This window comes from Lolium perenne, chromosome 1 (genome assembly GCF_019359855.2).
Source record: "Lolium perenne isolate Kyuss_39 chromosome 1, Kyuss_2.0, whole genome shotgun sequence".
In the NCBI taxonomy this organism is placed as follows: domain Eukaryota; kingdom Viridiplantae; phylum Streptophyta; class Magnoliopsida; order Poales; family Poaceae; genus Lolium; species Lolium perenne.
In genome coordinates this window covers 160,030,924-160,045,823 of record NC_067244.2, presented here as the reverse complement: position 1 = coordinate 160,045,823, position 14,900 = coordinate 160,030,924, and the positions used below count along the sequence as shown (strand labels likewise).

The window sequence follows — 14,900 nt, the reverse complement described above, 5'->3', positions numbered from 1 at the left end:
AGAGTATATGTTAAAGAAGATTAGTGTTAAACCATTAGAATATGTACACCTCCATTGCAACTCAGAGGCACTTACCTAGGCGACTCTAATCTAAAGAAAAAAAGCAAAAGAACATGTGAAAACTGAAAAGTAGGGGAGGATCATGTTGGATGGTGCCGCGCGGCCGAACGTTGGTGGAAGAAGCAACCACGGCCACGGCCGGGTCGCTGCCGCGGCAACAGAACCGACGCGGGAACGAGTGGAAAAGGCCCGGTTTTTCGCCGTCACGGCCAGGGCGGAGACCCAGCCTTTATCCCCCGGGCGCCGTCCGTCTGTTAAAACCCGCGCCTTTGACTCGCTCGACCACGCGTCCTCTCCCATGGTGTCCGGCACTCCAGATTCCAAATCCGGCAACCGGATCGGCGAATCGAGGCAGCCATCTTCGCCCAGCAAGCAGTCTCCGGCGGCGAGATCGATGACTGCCGGCGGCGCGGGCGCGGTCAGGCGGGCGGTGGACAGGGCGTGCGCGGGCGCGAGGGTGGCTCGGCGCGCGCTGACCCGGTTCGCGCCGCGGCCGTCGGCGTTCGGCGCGGCGGCGGACGCGGAGGCCGCGGCGGTGCGCGGGGTCCGCAACGCGCGCACTTTCCGGTACCACTACGCGGCGCTGCAGTGGGCGCTCCTCCTGGCGTCGCTGGCCGCGGCGGGGCACCGGGCGTCGGTGCTCTTCCTCATGGCGGCCTCCAAGGTCCTGATCGTCTGCGTGGGCTTCCTCGGGGCGTTCCCGCGCTTGGCGCTCCTCCGCCGGCTCGTCGCCGCGGCGTTTGTCGCGCTCGTGCTCGCCGACATCGTCGCGGCCGGCGCCGTCGCCAACCTGATGGCCGCGCTGGCCGTGGGCGTCCCGGTCATCGTGCTCCACGCCTCCTTCCGCGTGCGCGACGACCTCGAGGGGCCCTCTCCGGATAACGGGGAGGAGGAGGAGGCGGCGGTCGTGGAGAAGAAGGAGGACGGCGACGTCGAGGCTGGCCCTACGCGGCGTTCCACGGCGGTGACCCCGAGATCGCCAAAGTGACAGAATGCCGCGATCTAGCTAGCTAATCGATCAGAAAATTCAGAGGCCTTGGTCAAAATTGTCTCACACCCTTGACTGATTCTTGATGATAATTCAATCATCTGGGCATATACTTCTTTTTGGCGAAGTTTCCAATCGAGTTATATATAACAACTATAGACGAAGAGTGCGGATTAATCAACTTTATGTTAATGCATCCATCTCCCTAGTATGACAAATCTTTGATGAAATATACATTTACAGGAAAGAACTGAAATACAAAATGCATTATTTCTTGTCGCAATTTGCAGTGACAGTATTACTCTTTGAACATTCAGAGGCCTTGGTCAAAACTGCCTCCCTCTCTTGACTGCTTCTTGGCGACGATCCCGTCTTGATCTGGGCGTATTATTTTGATGAATTTTCCAACAGTTACTACATAACAACTACTTGATGAAGATTGAGGATCAAGCAAACTATGTCAATGCATCCATTTCCCTAGTATGAAAAATCTTTGATGAAATATACATTTACCTGTAAGAACTGAAGTACAAAATGCATGATTAGCAGTCGCATTTGCAGTGACAGTATTACTCTTTGAACATTTCATCAACGGCATCGAATCTGTAACAATGGAAGTAATGAATCGCAGACTTGCATTTGCGTTCATCATCTCTACCGCATCGCCGGATGACCGGCACTGTTCGCTCCGCAAGTCCTGCAATGTAGGAGTAAACAACTAATATATCAGTAAAATAATCTAATCTACATAGGGATCCCCGATAACTTTCCCTTATTCTTGCTGAATGGGATGGCTTCAAGAGGAAGATCCTCTATTCTGGGATGCGCATTCGCCTAACTTGCTCTCTTGACTGACTGTTCCCACCACCAAGTGATTGCGACCGTGCACCCGCTTGTATAGTTGTATTAGCGAACCTGTCACTAACAAACCCCGTTTGAAAGCGAAACTCAAAACTGGTGACATATTTCAAACAGTTAAAACATTTAGGAAAATAACTTCGCATCAGAGGCATGTTTTATGTGTGCACGTAAAGTTTCATATAAAATCGACACTTTGTATGCCTTGTGTAAAAAAGACAAACAAATGTCTCGGGAAATGGATTATTTTAGCACAAAAATTTATATTTTTTTATACAAGATACAAAATATGTTGGTTTTTGCTGAAACTACTTTGTAAGTATGTAACATGTCAAGAGTTACACAAAGACATTTTTTCTTTTTGTTTGATATCTTTAAATATGTTCGAAATGCATTTCAAATAAAAGGTGCATATGCCCCCGGGTGGAGAAACACCTTGTCCCATTAGAAACCTTTTCTCTCTCTTTCCGCAAGAAATGAACTGGTTGTTATACTCCTAGTCTTGATTTTTTTATAAAAAAATATATTAATATTGCGAAGATATAAATTATACATAGGATCTACAACAACGCAATACCCTAATAGCATCACAGATGCACACAACCAGTAAAAGCTAAAAATAAGAGGAAAAGCTCCGCTACAGTTGTGCAGTCCTAGCAACAACACAACCACCACGAAGACAACATCTAAAATCCAAATTCTCCAAAAGCGACGTCTCCAATAAGGAAACATTGCACAAGCGTCGTCGTCGCCCGATCTTATATCTTGGGTTTTCACCCCCCCATTCTCAAAGCAATTCCTTCAACAAGACCTTTTCCAAGCACTTAACCAAGTAAGGTCATGTCTTTGATTTTCACCTTGAAAGATAAGATTCTGAACTTAACATGTTTTCCCACTCTCACTTACGTACCGCTGCTACGAATTCTAAAACTCCAAGCAAGTTCCTCACCGACGCAAAGGCTCAAATCACCATTACTAGTCCTCCAATCTCAACTTCATGACATTCTCCGCATCTGACTTCACCATAAAATCAAACATGTCCCATGAAAGCAACAAATAGAAAAGCTTCGTGTTGCTCCCTCCTGAACCAAACGTTCGGAGAAACATGGGCACACGACCGAATGTCACCCGATCTATCGAAGTCTAGGCATAACACAACCATGTAAGTTCACCGACGGAGCCTTTCGAAACAAGACATTTCGGCCAAGATCAAGGATGACATGCAATTAGGTATATCTTTGTCTTGTCGCAAGAGGAGCCCTAGGATCACCGCCTTTATTCACCCCCCTCTCCCATGCAACCGGCCATCCCGGCCACCCGACGCACCAAAAAAACCAGCAAATCAAGGTGACCCTGGCCGCCACACCGCCAGACGTCTTGATGGTATTGGTTGGAAAAAGGTATTCCTATTGCAAGCTGGTAACCCTGGTGGATTCAAAGGCGTCGAACACGAAAGGATGATGTGCCACCTATGCACCGATACAAAATGTTGATTTTAACAATAATGGGAAACACAACTAAAGTGACAACTAGTCTCCAGATCCATACCGTCACCAAGTGGTGCCACCTTGAACCACAACACGTAAAATTAAATATTGATGCCTCCTTCTATGCAGATTCTCATGCTAGAGCGAATGTAGGTGTGCTACTTGATTAGACTACTCATAGTGCAAGTAACTCTAGGAGTAACTTCTTATCAAACTCAGCAAATTTGCTTATGTGACAGCGAACTAATGAGAGGAGCGGTGGAGTAACATAACTAGTTACTTTAACATCACACTTCCAAGGTACAATGAGTCTACTATGAAGCTGTCTATAATACTACTTCGATGTTATTAACCACAATAAAGATAGTAACACATAGTAGTAACATGTGCATGTTACTAATTTATATACTTTCCTCTATGATTAGTCTTATCTTAGTAACTTTATTGTTGCATTAACTCTCTACTTCGCACATATTTTGTCATTGGGGATGGGGAAAGCATCTGCTCTTCGCAATGGTTTGATGTTGGCCCATAGTTTTGTGTGCAACAATATTATCTCTGAGCCAGGCTCTATGAAACAATCCAATATTGCCCAGGAGAACATTATTGGTGGAATAAATCGATGGAGTTTGATGATTGTGTGGATTTGAGTTCCAATACTGGTAGTGTGAGTTCCAAATTTTGTCTCAGAAAAGCCAAACCAGATAGCTCATGAGCTTGCTAGAGATAATGTTGCTAATAAAGTTCCGTGCAATTGGGACGATGAGAGGCCCTATTTTTCATGTTAGTGAACTTATAAGGATCTTATACCCCTATTCAAAGATCCCACCACTGCGAATTCTAGCCAAGTATTTGCTAATTTTCGGTTGTTGCCTCGATACCGACCTATTCTATCAAGTTTCAGTGAGGCAGGCCACCATGCGCGCGTAGGGCCACTATGTAGACACGGACAGGCGCGGACACCACACGCGAGCAGCGTGGCCAAGCTCACAGGGCGGGGGCGGAGGAGCTCGTCGGGGCGGGTCGGCTATCAGAGCTTGATTGGGAAGAATAGAGGAAATATGAGAGTGAAAAAAATAAAAAAGCCTTTTTTGTTTGAAGTCAGGTTTTATGGGATCTGATCGGTTGCTGCTCGGCGATTATGAATTTTGCTTTTTTCACGCCATGTATTCATGTGTTCACAAGCCGCGATTTAGGGAATGCGCTAGAGTTGCTTAAGGCGTTGTTGGGTGGAATTGATTTAACCAATGAAGAATTGGGCCGACACCTGTGACCGGAAATTGTTTACGAAATCCAATCATTCCTGAACTTATTAAGCTTCCACTGGAGGCCGTCCGCTAGAATTTCCTATACACCGACCAGGTCGGCGCGTACCGCGCGCCGCACACCCCCGCGTGCGGTACGGGCCGGCCCAGTTCGGGTGTTGGGCCAATTGGGCGTTTCTTTTTTTGTCATTTTTCTGTTCTGTTTTTTTCATTTCCGTTTTTTTCTTTTCTATTTTTTTCTTGTAGGATTTAAAATATTAAAATTCAAACAAATGATAAAAATTATAATTTGAAATTTTTGTAACTAAAAAAATTGAAAATTGTTCAAATCTGAAAATTGTTTAAATTTGAAAATTGTTCATATATAAAAACTATTCAAATTTGAAAATTGTTCATATCTAAAAATTGTTCAAATTTAAAAAAAAATCATATCTAAAAAATGTTAAAGTTTGAAAATTGTTCATATCTAAAAAGTTTCAAATTTCAAATTTGGTTTGTTCAATAAAAATATATAGCTTTAAAAACTATTCAATTTATGATTTTTTGAATTATTCAAATTTTGAAAATCCGTTCGAATTTTAAAACTGTTCATATCTAAAAATTGTTCAAGTTTTAAAACTGTTCATATTTCAAAAAAATCTCGAATTTTTATTTTTCTAAAAAATGTTAGATTATGAAAAAGAAAATATTAGTACAGAAAAGAAGAAGAAAAAAGAAAGAAAAACCGTACCTGAGACTAATGGGCCGAGACCCAACTTACCCGACCTGGTCGCTGGGGTGTGCGGCGCCCCGCACGAGCCGACCAGGTCGGCGTATAGCAGTTCCCCCGTCCGCTGAGCATGCCCTATATTCTAGCCCACTCAGACCTTACAGGCTTATTACAGCCCACTTGAAGCCCAGGAGGCCCCAAAACCGTCACAGCCCACAGCACGACACGAGCGAGAGACACATGCCCGGCGGCCTCGGCATCCTATATATTCTCACGAATCCTTCTCTAGGGTTTCCTCACAACCGCGCCGACCTCCCAACTAATCTCAAGCTCTCCGCAGCAGCACCTCTCAGCAGCAATGGCGGAGCAGACCTTCATCATGATCAAGCCCGATGGCGTCCAGAGGGGCCTCGTAAGCACCTCCTCCTCCTCCTCTTCTCTCCCGTCTACTCGTTTGCCCAGTTTGGTAGCTTGTGCTTACATCGATCTGTGTTCTCCTCTTTTGCTCAGATCGGCGAGATCATCAGCCGCTTCGAGAAGAAGGGCTTCTACCTCAAGGGTATGTAGCACATCTCTCCCAATTCTGTTTGAATTGGATTTTTTAGTAGCTGATCTGTGCACAAACCGTGGTTCGGGTAATGATTTGCTTGCTGATCTGTGAACTGGGTGTCCAGGCCTTAAGCTCCAGAACGTGGAGAAGTCGTTCGCTGAGCAGCACTACGCCGATCTGTCCTCCAAGCCCTTCTTCGGCGGGCTTGTGGAGTACATCGTCTCCGGCCCCGTCGTCGCCATGGTCTGGGAGGGCAAGAGCGTCGTCGCCACTGGACGCAAGATCATTGGCGCCACCAACCCCCTGGCCTCTGAGCCTGGCACCATCCGTGGTGACTTCGCCGTTGACATCGGCAGGTAAGATTTCACTCTGGTCTGTTAGTGTCATCTAGTTGAATCATGAACTATCTTCGTTATATGTTACTGGAGCTATACAATCTTTTTGTGAAATCTGACACTAGCATGTAAGTGCATCTTTCTTAGTTGTTTCAGTAGCATACTAGCATGCTTGTAGCAAAAAAAATTCAATTATCTTAACAAGAAAGATGGAGATTATGAGGCACATGCTATTTGTTTGGTGTAAAAAAACTAAATATTAAATGAAGCTCATAATGAGCTGTAACATTAGCCTGTTGAAAAGTTTGGTGGGCATGTGTTAGTTTTTATATAACTTAGCATTAGCATTGGCACATAACAAGCATCTGAAAGGGCATATGCTTTGCTTTGTGCTCTTTACATGAATCGTCCAGTTCATTATCATAATTGTAATCATGCGGCACCTTGCATTATTTCCTCCATTATTCATACTCTGGAGGGTCCATTGTTCGACAGCACTTGTATGGTATATGGTCGATGGATATGTGCTCCTGTAGTCATTTGATTATGTTTTGGGGTAGCGAAACACGCACTCAGCATGCCCCACTTGAGTAAATATGACTGCTACATCGATACATTCTGAAACGTGTTATCTGCATCATTCAGGAACGTCATCCATGGAAGCGACTCAGTTGAGAATGCCAGGAAGGAGATTGCCCTGTGGTTCCCTGAGGGTCTCGCTGGGTGGACCAGCAGCCAGCACAACTGGATCTACGAGGCCTAGATCTCAAACGATGCTTTGAGAGTTGGTTTCGTCTACCGGAATGGTCTTCGCATTTTACAGTTTTGAGTATTGAGATCTGTATCTCAGGAACCTTTGTGTGAACCGAAGTTACTCCTGCGCTCTCTATATTTGATATGGTACTGCTTTGATATGAAATGCGTTATGCTTTGGTTGTGCTTTACCATTACTTTTGTTGGAAGGATGAGTTGCCAAATGTTAAACGGTTTATCTTTTCGATGGTTGAGAATGGTGCCAAAGCTTGTGGTAGCTAAAGCCTTCTAATGGTTTTGAATGTTGAGATTGCTGCATCAAAAAATTAACTCGGGGAATAACTTTAATCATTTCATTGGTTCAAAATAATTTGAATTAAGCTTGGTGTAGCCATAGCATGTTAATTCTGGCAGCCATTTCAATCTTACTCGTGCTGATTAGCCCAGCTGTCAGCCTGGGAGGTTTTGTAAACTAGTTCCGAGAGTGAGCTAGTATCTTCAACAACATTGATCGCATGATCGAGCCATCGAGGTCGAGTCCCTGTAAGGAGAAGATTCGGGAGAACCATAGATTGTTTTCCATAGATTGTTTTGGAGTAATGTCTTTAATCCCTCGAGCCACGATGAAAAGAACTGCCCTTTTGGTTTTGTCAGTCCATTCCAGTCAAAATCACTCAGTTAAAAGCCATGCGTTTTGGTTTTGTCGGTCCATTCCAGTCAGATCAGAACCAAATAATCTTGAGAAAAACTTGCCTTGAAGCTTTGTCTGTGCAGTTGATGAGCACCTCCACCAAGGTTCGTGAGATACAGTGGCGCGTTTGGTAGCCTGGCAGTTTCTGTGGAAATGCCACTTTCCTTCGGAAACATGTGGCATAACTAGCATCACCGTCCCCCTCTCCTTCGTCTCACTCGCATCTTCACTCTCACCGCACCAAACTGTCACATCACCAAGGCGGTTCCTCTACCGCCGACAAATCCGCCGCAAGGATTACCTGCGGGACCGGAGGAGGAGATGACGGCAAGAACCACCGCGACCTCGGTCGTAACCTACACCGCGCTCTTCACCGGCATCTTGAGTTCGGGCGCGAGCTCGACCTCATCCTCGACCTGAACAATGGCGGTAAGCTCCTCTTCCTCTTATCTCCGCCGTCGTTGTGCGACAATAGACCATGCTTCACCATTTGCGACGACATGCAGATTAGATCTACTAGGGTTTCCATTAGGATTGCGTTCGGATAGACGATTGCTTGGTGTTCGTCGTGATTGCTTGACGTTCGTGTCGATTGCTTGGTGTTCACGGTTGCGATGTGCTTTGATCTGTTAGTGTAATCTGCAATTGCGGTAGATCCTTTCTAGATCAGATTGAGATTGGTCAAATTATATGATTTTACTCTGCATGCAAAGAGGAGAAGGGTTTTTTGTGTTAGGGTTTTGCATGTTGTGATTGTTGTGCCAAAGATTAAGCTGGGTCGCGCTAGTTTGTTTAGACCCGAGCGTAAGACGAGTTGAAGAACGAGGTTGCTCTGCTCAACAATGTGTAGAGAACTCAAGCACAAGTTATGAGGGCTAAGAAATAGGAATGGGAGGCAGAAAAAAGGTGTTGGTGGTTGAAAAATGAAAGCTAGAGTATGATGATCTGTTCCAAGTGAATTTTGCAAACAAGGATAATCTCAAGAGGATCAGGCTATTTCTGATGAGTGATAAATGTTGTAGATGTAGTGTACGAGATTCTGCTAATGGTTGAGCTAGGTAGAATTTGTAATGTAGCCTAAGTTGCATTTGTAATGTACACTGGCCTACATTTGTAATGTACACTAAGTACCACTCGTAATGTACTCTATTAGAACTAGTACTTGTGTTGTTTGTGGTTGAACTAGGCCGATGATTATAACCAGAGATCCATAGTATGGGGAGATGATTGATCAGTACCTATGCCATGACTGGACATGACCATGCCATTGATTCTGATCAAACATCTCCTCCACATGTCCTCATATTATGAGGCCTATTTTACCTTGTTTTGCATGTTTCTGCTTCTTCAATTCTATATTGGACAATGATTGAATAATGGCACAACGGAAGGTAAGGTGTTGCTCTCAAATTAGTCGTGTGTACCATATTCTTTGCACACTAGACTTAGTCTGCGGATAGTTTCTTTGCCTGTCATGTGACCCAATGTATGAAGTCTCTTTTTTGTTTGTCTTCCGCGTTGGCCAATGATTCAACAATGGCACAACAGAAGGCAAGGTGCTTTCCTCAAACTTAGTGATGTGTGCCATATTTGTTGCACACTAGACTTAGTTTGTGGACAGTCCATTTGCATGCCGTGTGACCCAATATATGAGGCCTCTTTTTGGTTTGTCTTCTGAATTGACCAATGATTCAACAATGACACAATGGAAGGCAAGGTGACGCCTTCAAATTTAGTCGTGTCTGTGACTTTGCTTGCACACTAGACTTAGTTTGGGGACAGTCCCTTTGTCTACCGTGTGACCAAATGTATGATGCCTCTTTTGGTTTTTCTTCTGCGTTGGTCAATGATTCAAATATGACACCATGGAAGGTAAGATGGTGCCCTCAAACTCAATCATGTGTGCCACAATCATTGCACACTACACTTAGTTTGTGTCCACTCCCTTTGCGCGCCTTCTGACCCAATGTATGAGGCCTTTTGTGCTTCTTCAATTCTGCATTGGCCAATAATTCAATAATGGCACAACGGAAGGCAAGGTGTTGCCCTCATACTTTATCGCGTGTGTCATGTTACTTACACACTAGACTTGGTTTGAGGGCAGTCCCTTGAGCTGCTGTGTGTGCCAATGTATGAGGCCTCATTAACGGTTTTCATGTTCGTTTTCATCTATACTTGTGAGCAGCCACACCTCTAATGGTGTGTGTTCTTGGTGCAGACTGAGAAGATCATGCTTGGGGCACCTGCTGAGGTTCCCGACGAGGAACCGTCGAAGAAGCGTTGAGGAAGGAAGGCTAACGTCGGCCACTTCCACGACGAGGTAGGGCCGAACCAGTTCCTCCGGATCATCTTCAAGCCCACCTTCGGCCAGCTCCCAATCCCTGACAAGTTTGTCAAGTGGTTCGGATCCATCCCTTCGAACATCATCGTCCGCACCAACACTGGCTACAGCTGGAGGATGACTACGAAGAGAGAAGGCAATGATGCATTCATCGACCAGGGGTGGGTGGCCTTCACCATCGCCTATTAGCTCAAGATAGGTCAGTTCCTCACCTTCAAGAAGGTGTCTACTCTCGAGTACAGTGTGGTCATCTTTGACCACACCTACACTGAGGTGATGAGCAGGTGTCCGGACCATGGCGATGCCACCAGGTGTGTCGTCTTCAAAGAAGAAGTTTGAAGCTGTGCTGGTATTGCCTCGCTGCTACTATGTCATCTCTAATGTCTAATGGTGTCGTATGTGAGTTATGATGTCTGGACAAGTGTAGTGTCGTCTCGTGAACTATGGTCGTGACTGAACTATGCTATCTGAACCTATTTCGTAGTGTCTATGATCTTTCAAGTCTGATCTTGCATTGTGTGCTTGATTGTGCAGTACTGATTACTAGTAACCTCATCACTGAATGGAAGAGGTAAGCAGAAATAGATTTTGGGTTGCAACCAAACAACAGGGACGCCGTTTTGGGCTACTACTTAGACTTAAAATCGATCTACCAAACACCAGGGGCGCCGTTTTGGGCTGCTACTTGGCCTTAAAACCGATCTACCAAACGGCTAGAGCCCAAATCTCCATGGGCCAAAAAAAAACTATGCGCGGGCGACCAAACGAGATGCCTTTTTTGGTTGTGGCCCATCTAGAACGCGCAGGGAGGGTTTTTTTCTCCCTAGCGCAGTGGTGCAAGAAATCGGCTCCCCCAGGTGACCACCGATTTTACAATCAAACCTCTCTACCTACAGTTTGCCGGTAGCTAAGCTGAAAGACCTGGCAACATAGCGCCCATGACCAGGCTCGTGACAGCTCCGAAGTTCTGAAGAATGGAGGTGAGGTTCTGAATATATTCTTTCAAAGAATATTGTTAAAAAAGGTCATAAAGATAGCACCGTCATCGACAGAGCAGGTTCTTGTTATAACTGTAAGATCAGCTAGTAGTAGCATACGTACGGGTAGACACTATATCTATATGTATACTGCAAGATCGGAGAGAGATCGAGAGGGAGTGGGAGACAAACCTTCTCCCTTCGAGGAGGAGCCCGAGCCGTTGTCCATTGCGACGGCGCGAGTGGTGTGGGCGTGTGGTAGCGGCGGTGGCAGAGCTTCCCGTGAGCACTGCGCTAACCCTAGATCGGTAGGGGATGTCGGTGGGGTGACTGGCGGCGCGATGAACCTCGTACTGCGTGCCCCGGCCCCCACCTCTTTATATAGTGCAGGTCACAGGGGCCCACCAACCATAACGGGTTGGGCGCCCCCGATCAGGGTGCGGACGAGGTCAAGGGCGTTATCGATCCGTTGGGATCGATCCCGTGGAGATCATCCTAACATTCTCCCCCTTGATCTCAACTTTTCTTTCAACTTTATACTTTCACTTTATTCGTTTCATTTTGGATCAGTCCATAGGGCATGTTTCATCGTCACGGCTCTATTGCTGATAGAATCAGACAGCCACAATACACTTCTCTGTTTTGAAACAAATTCTTTTACTTTTGGGCCTCTTATGATCCAGGATAGGTAATACTTTCCCTTAAACCCATGCCGGCTACGTGCTCCTTGAACACGCTGGGTGGTAAGCCTTTCGTTAGCGGATCCGCAAGCATATCTTTTGTCCTTATATGCTCGAGACTTATTGTTTGATCCTGGACCTTGTGTTTCACAACATAATACTTAACCTCAATCGGTTTCGTAGCATTACTCGACTTGTTGTTGTGAGCATAAAATACTGCTGGCTCATTGTCGCAGTACATCTTTAGTGGTTTGTCAATACAATCTACCACTTTCAAGTCGGGTATAAATTTCTTTAACCATAATGCCTGCCATGTGGCTTCATAACATGCTATAAATGTAGGGATTCGTTGCATAGAAAACAAAAAATTTCCTACCGCGAGAATGCAATCCAAGCCAAGATGCAATCTAGAAGATGGGAGCAACGAGGGTATGAACGAGACTAACCCTTGAAGATTTCCAAAGCCTACGAGAGGAGGCTCTCGTTGCTGCGGTAGACGATCACTTGCCGCTTTCAAAAGCGCGTAGAAGATCTTGACGGTGCCACAATCGGGCAGCACCTTCGTACTCGGTCACACGTTCGGTGTTGATGAAGACGACGTCCTTCTCCCCGTTCCAGCGGGCAGCGGAAGTAGTAGATCCTCCTCGGAATCCCGGCAGCACGACGGCGTGGTGGCGGTGGTGGTGGAGAACTCCGGCAGGGCTTCGCCTATGCGCTGCGGGAGTATTATGTGGAGGAGGAGAGGCTAGGGTTTGGGGAGAGGGGGTGGCTAGGGCGCCGGCCATGGGCAGCCCTAGGTGGTGTGGCCAAGAGTGGCTGCCCCCTCCCTCTTCTCCTCATTATATAGGTGGAAATCCCCAAGAGTTGTAGTCCAAGTCTTCGAATAAGACCCCAACAACAAATCCTCCCATAGGTGGGAAACCTACTCAAGGGGGGAGTCCTACCCAAGGTGGGACTCCCACCTTTCCCTTAGGTGGGGTGGCCGGCCACCTATGGTGGAGTCCACCTGGGACTCCACCCCTTAGGGTTTGGCTGGCCATGCAAGGTGGAGTCCCTCCGGGACTCCACTTTCCATGGTGATTTCTTCCGGACTTTTCTAGAACCTTCTAGAACCTGTCATAAATGCACCGGATCATTTCCAAACTTGGAATATGACTTCCTATATATGAATCTTATTCTCCGGACCATTCCGGACCTCCTCGTGATGTCCTGGATCCCATCCGAGACTCCGAACAAAACTTCGAACTCCATTCCTTATTCCATATCTACTTAAACGACATCAAACCTTAAGTGTGTCACCCTACGGTTCGCGAACTATGTAGACATGGTTGAGACCTCTCTCCGACCAATAACCAATAGCGGGATCTGGAGATCCATAATGGCTCCCACATATTCAACGATGACTTAGCGATCGAATGAACCATTCACATACGATACCAATTCCCTTTGTCACGCGATATTTTACTTGTCCGAGGTTTGATCATCGGTATCTCTATACCTTGTTCAACCTCGTCTCCTGACAAGTACTCTTTACTCGTACCGTGGTATGTGGTCTCTTATGAACCATTCATATGTTTGCAAGCTATTTAGACGACATTCCACCGAGAGGGCCCAGAGTATATCTATCCGTCATCGGGATGGACAAATCCCACTGTTGATCCATATGCCTCAACTCATACTTTCCGGATACTTAATCCCACCTTTATAACCACCCATTTACGCAGTGGCGTTTGATGTAATCAAAGTACCTTTCCGGTATAAGTGATTTACATGATCCCATGGTCAAAAAGGACTAGGTAACTATGTATCGAAAGCTTATAGCAAATAACTTAATGACGTGATCTTATGCTACGCTTAATTGGGTGTGTCCATTATATCATTCATATAATGATATAACCTTGTTATTAATAACATCCAATGTTCATGATTATGAAACTAATCATCTATTAATCAACAAGCTAGTTAAGAGGCTTACTAGGGACTCATTGTTGTTTACATAACACACATGTATCAATGTTTCGGTTAATACAATTATAGCATGGTATATAAACTTTTATCATAAACATAAAGATATATAATAACCACTTTTATTATTGCCTCTTGGGCATATCTCCAACAATAAATTATGCATACATCGTGGATGATGCAACTATCGTCTGTTTGGAGCTTCTCCACGAAATAGCTACCCCTGCGAGGGTGAATACATATCCAGATGTGGATTTTCTATCATCTTTATCCCCCGCAAAATCTGCATCTGAATACCCTCTTATTTCTAGGGAATCAGATCTTCTGTATGTTAGCATGTAACTCTTTGTGCCTTTCACATAACGCAATGCCTTATTTACCATTTTCCAGTGTTCAAAACCTGGATTTTCTTGATATCTACCGAGTACTCCGGTGATAAATGCTAAGTCAGGGTGAGTGCACACTTGTGCATACTTTAGGCTTCCAATGGCCGAAGCATATGGAACCGCTTTCATTTGATCGAGCTCGTATTGATTTTGGGGACTTTGATGTTTCCCAAAACTGTCGCCCTTGACTATAGGGGCAGGTGTGGCACTGCACTTATGCATATTATACTTACTTAGAATCTTTTCTAAATAAGCCTTTTGCGATAGTCCTAACACTCCATTGTTTCTATCTCGGTGAATTTCTATGCCCAAAACATATGACGCTTCACCAAGATCTTTCATATCAAAATTTGAGGATAAGAACTTCTTTGTGTCTTGCAGTAGACTAACATCACTGCTGGCAAGCAGAATATCATCCACATACAAGATTAGTGATACGTCTCCGACGTATCGATAATTTCTTATGTTCCATGCCACATTATTGATGATATCTACATGTTTTATGCACACTTTATGTCATATTCGTGCATTTTCTGGAACTAACCTATTAACAAGATGCCGAAGTGCCGATTCTTTGTTTTCTGCTGTTTTTGGTTTCAGAAATCCTAGTAACAAAATATTCTCGGAATTGGACGAAATCAACGCCCAGGGGCCTATTTTTCCACGAAGCTTCCAGAAGTCCGAAGACGAAACGAAGAGGGGCCACGGGGTGGCCAAACCCTAGGGCGGCGCGGCCCCTGCCCTGGCCGCGCGGCCCTATGGTCTGGGCCCCTCGCGCCGCCTCTTGACCTACCCTTCCGCCTACTTAAAGCCTCCGTGACGAAACCCCCAGTACCGAGAGCCACGATACGGAAA

General features: G+C 45.5%; 2 protein-coding genes across 2 annotated transcripts; both read left to right on the top strand.

Annotated features, from left to right (window-relative positions):
• Positions 1–255: 255 nt before the first annotated feature.
• Positions 256–1,244, top strand: LOC127309979 (uncharacterized). The gene has a single exon (XM_051340689.2). The coding sequence runs from the start codon at positions 359–361 to the stop codon at positions 1,046–1,048; it is 690 nt and encodes a 229-aa protein (XP_051196649.2). The 5' UTR covers positions 256–358; the 3' UTR covers positions 1,049–1,244.
• A 4,380-nt stretch (positions 1,245–5,624) lies between these two features.
• On the top strand, positions 5,625–7,171 carry LOC127309969 (nucleoside diphosphate kinase 1). Its single transcript, XM_051340680.2, has 4 exons — positions 5,625–5,779; positions 5,878–5,926; positions 6,042–6,273; positions 6,898–7,171. The coding sequence occupies exons 1-4, from the start codon at positions 5,726–5,728 to the stop codon at positions 7,013–7,015; spliced, it is 453 nt and encodes a 150-aa protein (XP_051196640.1). The 5' UTR covers positions 5,625–5,725; the 3' UTR covers positions 7,016–7,171.
• Positions 7,172–14,900: the final 7,729 nt, after the last annotated feature.

Excerpts from the sequence above, each read along its gene's own strand:
- LOC127309979 (XM_051340689.2), top strand. The coding sequence starts at position 359 with ATGGTGTCCGGCACTCCAGATTCCAAATCCGGCAACCGGATCGGCGAA.
- LOC127309969 (XM_051340680.2), top strand. The coding sequence starts at position 5,726 with ATGGCGGAGCAGACCTTCATCATGATCAAGCCCGATGGCGTCCAGAGG. Across the intron at positions 5,780-5,877 it reads ATGGCGTCCAGAGGGGCCTC|ATCGGCGAGATCATCAGCCG; the intron begins GTAAGCACCTCC and ends TCTTTTGCTCAG. Across the intron at positions 6,274-6,897 it reads TTCGCCGTTGACATCGGCAG|GAACGTCATCCATGGAAGCG; the intron begins GTAAGATTTCAC and ends TGCATCATTCAG.